The following is an 8,077-nucleotide window of genomic DNA, read 5'->3' on the forward strand; positions in this document are numbered from 1 at the left end:
ACATGTTCTTCCTTGACTCTTAAATGATGGTACCCAGATCTGAGATCGATCTTCGAAAAATACTTGGCACCATGCAATTGGTCAAACAAGTCATCAATCCTTGGAAGCATTTTTTTTATTCTTAATGGTTACCTTGTTCAGTTGTCAGTAATCAATACACATCCTTAACAAACCTTCTTTCTTTCGAACAAATAACACTGGGACACCCCACAAGGAAGTGTTAGGTCAGATGAAGCCCTTATCTAGAAGACTTTAAATTAAGCTTTCAATTCCTTTAACTCAATAGGGGTCATCTTGTACGGAGAAATAGATATTGGTTGCGTGTCAAGAAGCACATCGATAGCAAACTCGATTTCTCGCTCGGGAGGGACACCTGGGATCTCATCAGGAAATACGTCCAAAAATTTGTTAACAACCGGTACCGACCGAAGGGCTGGGGGCTTTGCCTCTGCATCCTGCATATGCACCAAATGATAGATACATCCTTTCAAAATCACCTTTCGGTCCTTAAGGTAAGAAATAAACTTCCCTTTAGGTGCTTCAACATCGCTCTTCCATTCAATAACGGGATATCCTTGGAAGTTAAAGCGGATAACTTTCTTACAATAATGTGAGTTATTATAACAAGAAGCCAGTCAATCCATTCCCATAATAACATCAAATTCTACCATTTCTAATTCATTCAAATCAGCAAAGGTGTGACGATCGTAAATCATCACATCACACATTCGATATACATGTCTAACTATTTTTGTCTCACCTACGGGTGTAGACACTTCAAATGGCTGACGTAATAATTTAGGTTCTTTACTATAATTATCGGTAACAAATGGAGTAACATAAGACAAGGTAGAACCTGGATCTATCAACATATACACATTGGTGGAGATACGAATAGTATACTTGTAACCACTTCCGGTGATGACTCTAGGTCCTGTCGACCTGACAATGCATAGATGCGATTATATTGTCCTCCTGAGCTAGACGCTACACCTCTACCCCTACCTCTTCCAACCGATGGTTTTATACCTTGCTCATGAGGGCGTACCGATGAAGAAGAAGCTTCTACTGATCTTGTTGGATGAATCATACTGCTCCCACCTCTTGCTGGGAAAAAACACATAATGTGGTCGAGTTGCCCATACGAATAACATAAGTCCAAACCATGGAGACATCGCCCAAAATGGGCCTTACCACATCGGCCATAATAAGGCATCGGGGGTCTCATCTTACTAGAATCTGTACTATACTGTGAGCTTTGTCCCCGGGATTTCTGTCCCTGACTAGATGTTTACCTTGAAAATGGTAATTATAATTAGAATTGATTTTGTGGTTCTAAAAATACATAATTTATTTTTATGCTAGTTGTTATGCAGTAGATGATAAGTGTGAGACTAGAAAATAAGATAAAATCTTGAAGGTAATATGTGAAGCAAACCGAGAGGCCAGGAATCGGGGCCTCGAGCTGGCCTATACGGGGCCTCGAGGTCAAGTTAAGTGTTGGGCTATGAACGGACGGTGAAGGACTAAGAATTCTAAGAGCTTTAATCTGAGCTCTTTATGATCAATAAATGAAGAACAATTAATAGAACATAATAAATGTAAGCAATAAATGTAAATAATAGAATCAAAGGAGAATGTGTTTAAGTTAGAGAGCAGAGAATGTTCTTGAACTCAATGTTGTCTATTGTGTCCGCCTTACAAAATGACAAGGGTCCCCTTTATATATGAGGGGGGATCCCAACATAGTACAGACGCATTTATTACAAAAATTTGAGGCTGGTACATCCATTTAATAACACGGTACGGTCCTGAACTTGCCTAATAGACTTGGTCAGCTTCAATCGCGTGCCTTGGGAACTTCACATTTGTCTATCATAGCCATTTATTTTCACAGCCTCGAGGTCGATCATTGATAACCCTCGGAGTCGAACCCCGGGCTGAGCCTCTGAGCCTTCTGGGGGCGGTCTCTACGAAGTGCCATAATGATCATAAAATCAAACTATCTGATTTTTACCGTATACAGATAGTCCCCGTGTTTCTTAGAATGAAAACAATAAGAAACGATCTTGAATTCTTTCCTCTTCGATACTACCATCATGACGTCAGTCCATCAGAGCATTAAATACCATGAATCAAAAGATGCGCAGGAGTCGCTGTCAACACGACTATCAAGAAGCCCATAAACTACTATTGGTTCGGCCTTTCTGCTTCCCAAACGCTGCCCATATAGCTTCTATAAATACCTTAACCGTTTTATTATTCACACTTTTACCTCATCTTCAAATTTTTAGTGCTAAGTTCATCATCTTCTACATTCTTCTCCCTTCTGCACTTGCCTTCATATTTTCTTTCTTAGAAACCTTTCTTTTATAGTCATGTCTAGGACCTCTAGAACGGTACCTTAGAAAGAGGGCACTTCTTCTTCGTCTCGCCCATCCAGGGGTAAACCAAAAGTACCCCCAACCGTCGAGCAATGTACTCCTACCCAATTTGATACTATATCTGATTTCTTTATCAAAAATCCCCCTTCTACACTAGGCTGATGTGAGCACGTGTCTCGGTATATCAGCATGGTGACCAATACGGACAGAGTGAAGGAAGACTACCGATGGGAGGAGGCAGTCTTAGTAGAGATCCCCAATCCTGAGGAAAGCATATTAGACCATAAAGTTGGCTTCCTCAGTGTGTATACATAGCCATTTACTCTAGGTCCCGTAGACTCTTCGGATCCTTCTTCCCGGTCGATAGATCCGGTGAATATCGACTTTTGTCATGAGTACCGAGTGACATTCGGTCAGATCTATCCTTCCTTCTAGAGGATCGTTTATATGCTCCGACACTTTTCCAACTAGGTTGAGGGTATGACCTTCACCCTCAATCACTTGGTCAGATTATAAAGCCCTCATCTCTTCCGAGGTTTGATCAAGCTTCATCCTCGATCCGCGAGGCCGTTCTTTTCGAGCATCGATGAGGACAAGGATCGGGGGTGGATAAGCCGGTTTGTCCGAGTGAGGACCTCGGACATCATCCCGGCTAATAGGATGCCATTCCCGGAGGAATAAAATATGCAGCGTAAGTGCCCTTACCTCAAACACGTTTTATTGCCCTTTCATCCCCTTCTGAAAAATGATCTTCTTTTGATTGTGCAACCTCCCCTTGGTACCCCGGCACAGTTCAAAACGTATAAAGATGGATCAGACAATTGGAATCTACCTTCCCTTATATCGAGCGTTCTTGGCATGACTTGGCCAAAACGCGGTGGCAGGCCAAGAACCACGGTATGCTCTTTACTGCTATCTTTACCATGTTTCCTTATGAATATCTTTTGCGGTGGTAAGTTTGATGTATCACGCTTGTGTAGGACTTGAGAACGGTGTGTTTATGAGACCGTCTCTTGATGGTGAGGAAGGGACCTCAAAGCCCGGTAAGGGCAAGAAGAGGAAGAAAGAGGTGTCGGCTGCGTCTCCCAAATCATTGAAAACTAAAGTTCAAAGGCCTCAGACTGACGCCAAGGTCTCGACTTCGACTGTTTTGGAAAGTCCTTGTACCGAGGATAAAGGTGATGATGATGATGATGAAGGCCCCTTGATAAAAGTACGAGACGAGGTGGAGATGTTCCGCAAGTTGTTGGGCAAAAAGTCGCAAAATTGAGGGTGGTTGACAAGGACCAAACCCGTGTTAAGGAGACCCTCGAGGAAGGTGCGGCCATGGTCCCCGAGTTTCAAGTCGAACATGGTACAATTCGTGCGAATGAACCTAGGGTTAGTGATTCCGAAGACCCCGATCCCGAAGTTCTTCGGGGGCAAGATGAGACCCTCAAAGAAATTAATGCTCTGGGTGGCCTTAATTTGGGCCCTACATACTCACCGAGGGAAATTAGGGGTGCACAAGACTCGGACGCCATCGACGTGGGGGCCTCTCATGGAGGGGAAGATGTTCTTGGAGACCTCTTCGCCGGAGTTGATGAGAACATTAATCTCGATGCTCTCATTACTCTCGAGGAGGCGGAGAGGCTTCAGCAGTAGGTGATACTCTTGACATATAATTTGTGCTTTAAATCTTTGTTCTTGACTTTCTAAATTTTCTGTGTTGTTGTAGGCTAAGAAAATGTATGATCGTGCCTTATCTAGGCTACAAGATGAGCTTTCGTGCTGCGGGAAGGAGCTCAAGAAGCTCACCTCGGCGCTGAAGGAGTCAGAGGCCTCTTTTGCCCGAAAGGGGGAGGAGTTGAGCGGGCTTCGGGCGAGTTTGGAGGGAGTGTGTCGTGAAAGGGCTAGCCTTGCTGAGCAGGTAACATGGCATGCATGAACTTACCTTTTTATTCTTATAATTTGATGCTCACCAACCCGCTTTGTCTTTACAGATTGGACAAAAGGATGCCCTAGTGGGGAAATTTCAGGAAGAGGTTGCAACCAAGAACACAGAGATCCTCGAGCTGAGGGGGCTAAATGAGGTCATGGCCTCGGAGAGAGACCTTTTGTAGTCGGAGTTGGACTCGATCCAGGGTCTTCTTCGGAATGCTCAGAAGGAGGCTGCTGCACTATCCGCGGCCAATTCTAAGGCTGAAGAAAATGTGTCTTCATATGTGAAAGACGTCGCTACTGTGAATGAATAAGCTCGAGAGATATCAGAGAAGGCCGAGCAGAAGCTGACTCGGGCCATCGCTTATGCTCGTTCAAAGGCAAGGAAGCAGGCTCTTGAGGAAGCAAGCGCTAAAGGCGCCGATTTCTTAGCTGAGATTGAGGAAGCTCAAGTCTTGGAGGAAGAATCGGCATTCTCGGCCACTTCGGACGAGGGTTCCGGAGATAATCCATAGAGTAGTGATGGCGAAGAATAGGCCCACATAGTCTTCTTTTTTCTTTTTTATGTATGAATTTCTCGGGGGGAAAGGTCTTGTAAAGACACCCCGTGTAAATATACTTTTGGTAATGTAAGAAGATTTTTCTACTTCAAGTCTTCGAAATTTTTATTTCAGTGTTTACGCAAAGTTAGCTTGATGTCGGCTCTTCGGACCCCATATTGGAGTAATCGAGACCTTTGAGATCGGGCACCATCTCGAGATTAGGTCGATAGGTTTTTAGAATCGATGCTTGTAATAACAGAAATCCTCAGGGTCTCAACGGCTCCCGAGCGCTGTGTGACAATATCATTTATGTGACATGGTTGTGAAGCAACTGGGGTGGTCCCACCGGTACACTTACCAAAAATGGCACTGACATGGTTAGAATTAATTGGCCTTCAGGATAGGCGAATAGTTGTTGCTTGCTCTATATATGCATTTGCTTATTTCTTATCTGAGGACTCCGCTACTTTGATTAACTATCCCTTTTATAGAGATCTTATTCTTTGTGCTAGTTCTCTTATCATTTCAACTCAAATCTTTCGCCCAAGTCTTCATCTTCCCTTTCTTATTTTACCATAGCCATGGCTGCTATGTCTAAATCCGTTCACCAAGGAGAGAAAGTTCTGCCTCTATTTCGCACTCGGTTGGTGGTACACCGCCAGTGTCTGGTGAGTTAACTTCTAGGTGCTTTGTCTTGAGGAGGGACTTTACGTTAGAGAGACCTCCCAATGTTCAAGGCCATTGGGAACATGCATCGAGGTTTATTACCTCAATAGGGGAGGAACACCTCGAGGTAGTTAGAAACGACAACAGATGGGGAGGAAAGGTGCTACTGTAGGTACCTTCCCCGGAAGAGAGCATCATGGCTCATGTCAAGAGGTTTTTGAATGTATACATGTACCCCTTTACATTGGGCCCTCTCAATAGGGTCGTGCTCGAATTTTGTAGAAGATATCAGGTTACCCTGGCATAGGTTCACCCGTCATTTTGGAGGATAGTGATGATGATAAGGTATTTTGTAGATAAAGTCGGGCTCGAGTTCACCCTCAGCCATCTTATTAGATTGAACCGGCTCTTGCATTATCGAGGCCTGATTACTCTAAGATGTCGATCCACTCATCCCTTTGTCGCCAGTAATGAAGAATATGGGGACTGAGGGTGGATGAGTCGTTTCATCCGAGTGTGGACTGTTGATATTATCCCCACAAAGTTCCTTCCATTTTCATAGAAATGGAATTTTACACGTAAGTGGTACACTCGTGTTCTCATTATTTTTTCCCAAGGTGGAGGCGGATTCTGTAAAGATGCTTTCTTTTTCATTCCTTTTTTGCAGCAATCTCATGGATGTCATACGAGGTTCCTGACCTAGAGGATTGGTCTCGAAAACTGGTAGCTTGCTCGACTTACAATGAGCTAAGTGGCGAGATATGTCCAAGGGTAGATGGGAGGCAAAACATCACGGTACGTGTTGTGTGACTTGTTTCCTTTGAAAGGTACTTTCTTTTATGTGTATTAACTCCGTCACCACAGGCATTGGAGAATATTCTGAGATGAGACCGTGCCCCCTCGGGGAGGAGGAAGAATCGTCGGCTTTGGGGTCGAGGATTGATAATAAAGGGAAGAAGTCCTCAAAGGAGGAGGGTGCTCATAGCAAGGCAAGCCCTGCTCGGAGGCTCAGAGAAGATGTATCAGCTGAGTTTGTGGCATCTGAGGCTTCTAGCCTCGGAAAAATAGTTCCTCCTTTACTGCCGTCTTCCTTTCCCGTCGAAGGTACTTCGAGGGATACAGGTGTTCAGTTGTTATCCTCGCCTCCTGTCAAAGGTACGTCGAGAGATGCCGAGACTAGGGGACTCCTAAATCAAGCGGGGTCTCGAGCGACCATGTACCCACCAATATCGGTTCAACTGGGGTCGGTGAGACCAGGCCAGTAGATGCACGCTCAACCTTTAAGGAGGCCCAGCGGCTTTGATTTGTGGTGAGCTTTGGTTGACTTTGTTTGGTTTTTTGATTTCACATTTTCGTTTTCTCATTGAGTTTCTTTTTCATAGGTCTTTGACAAGCTCAAGTCTAAGCTGCTCCGTTGTGATCCAGGTTGAGAAAAGCCTTGGATGTGGAGAAATCCCTCAAGCTTCTTTGTGATAAAAGGGGGAAAGAATTGAGTCACCTTCAGTACGAGGCGAATCGAAGCCTGACTACGAAAGCCACCTTAAGAAATAGGTAACCTTTGCTCCAAGGGGATGGATGATTCCTATTCTATCCTTAGAGACTAATACTTTGATACTTCAGTTGCAGAGCAAGAGAGAGGATCTGGATCGCCTTTGGAGCGAGGTTGGCCGGGCCAAGCAAGAGTGTAACGAGCTAAAGGCTCAGATAGATGCCCATATTGCAGCCAAGAAGAATGCTTTGGCCAAGGTTTCTGCCCTCGAGGTACAACTCTGGAACGCCCGTGAAAATAGCTTGGTTCAGATGAGCAGGATTGCAAGGCTCGAGTCCGACCTTTTGGAGATGAAGGCCGAGATCGTGGACGCTCGGGCTGAAGCTGAAGAGATTCGGTCTAAGGCCGACAAGAAAGTGGTCGTCTATTTAAAAGATGATGTTGTTGTTCGAGCTAAGTTGAGAGGTGCTTCCGATCGAGAGAGTAGGTGTAATGAATATGCCCAGTGCAAATCTCAGAGGGAAACCCTCGAAGAGATTCACGCTAGGGGCTTCGATCTCTCGGAAGAGATAGCGCAGGCCAAGGTGGATGAATATGACGCCAAATTCCTGGCATATGATGCTGAAGATAGTGGAGAAGAGGCCGATGGGGCCGCAGTCCCCGAGGGGAAAATAGACTAGGCTTTTTTCCTTTTAATTCTTTGTACAGGGCTCTCAGAGAGCATTTTCAAATATATGTACATATAAAGAAACCTTTCGGTCTTCTCCTTTCATGAATTTGTATTTGCTTGTGTATGTCTTTCTTTGTCTTGAGTTTATACGTTCGTCGATGATTGTCCAGGTGAACTGGACTTCGGGGTAAAACCCTTTGTTACATCCCATGTTTTCATACGTGAGAGTACTTCGTAAGTCAATTGATGTATGCTCGAAAGTGAGATCATTTTTGAAAGTACATAATGTAAGTTCATCATGTTATCTTGGAGGTTACAAATCATTAATATCATGAATAACAAGTACCAAAAGGGTTGGAAATCTTAGATGCTAATCGAATTAAAGAAAATAAGTTTCGTCGAAAGT

The 8,077-nt window shown here is 44.3% G+C and overlaps 1 protein-coding gene across 1 annotated transcript; it reads left to right on the forward strand.

Annotated features, from left to right (window-relative positions):
- The first annotated feature begins 2,573 nt into the window (after nucleotides 1-2,573).
- On the forward strand, nucleotides 2,574-7,681 carry LOC138887537 (interactor of constitutive active ROPs 5-like). The gene is made up of 7 exons (XM_070169297.1): nucleotides 2,574-2,685; nucleotides 3,365-3,597; nucleotides 4,102-4,293; nucleotides 4,367-4,456; nucleotides 6,180-6,192; nucleotides 6,377-6,667; nucleotides 7,110-7,681. The coding sequence occupies exons 1-7, from the start codon at nucleotides 2,574-2,576 to the stop codon at nucleotides 7,679-7,681; spliced, it is 1,503 nt and encodes a 500-aa protein (XP_070025398.1).
- The last annotated feature ends 396 nt before the right edge of the window (nucleotides 7,682-8,077 follow it).

The sequence above is a fragment of the Nicotiana sylvestris genome, chromosome 3 (assembly GCF_000393655.2).
Source record: "Nicotiana sylvestris chromosome 3, ASM39365v2, whole genome shotgun sequence".
NCBI lineage: Eukaryota > Viridiplantae > Streptophyta > Magnoliopsida > Solanales > Solanaceae > Nicotiana > Nicotiana sylvestris.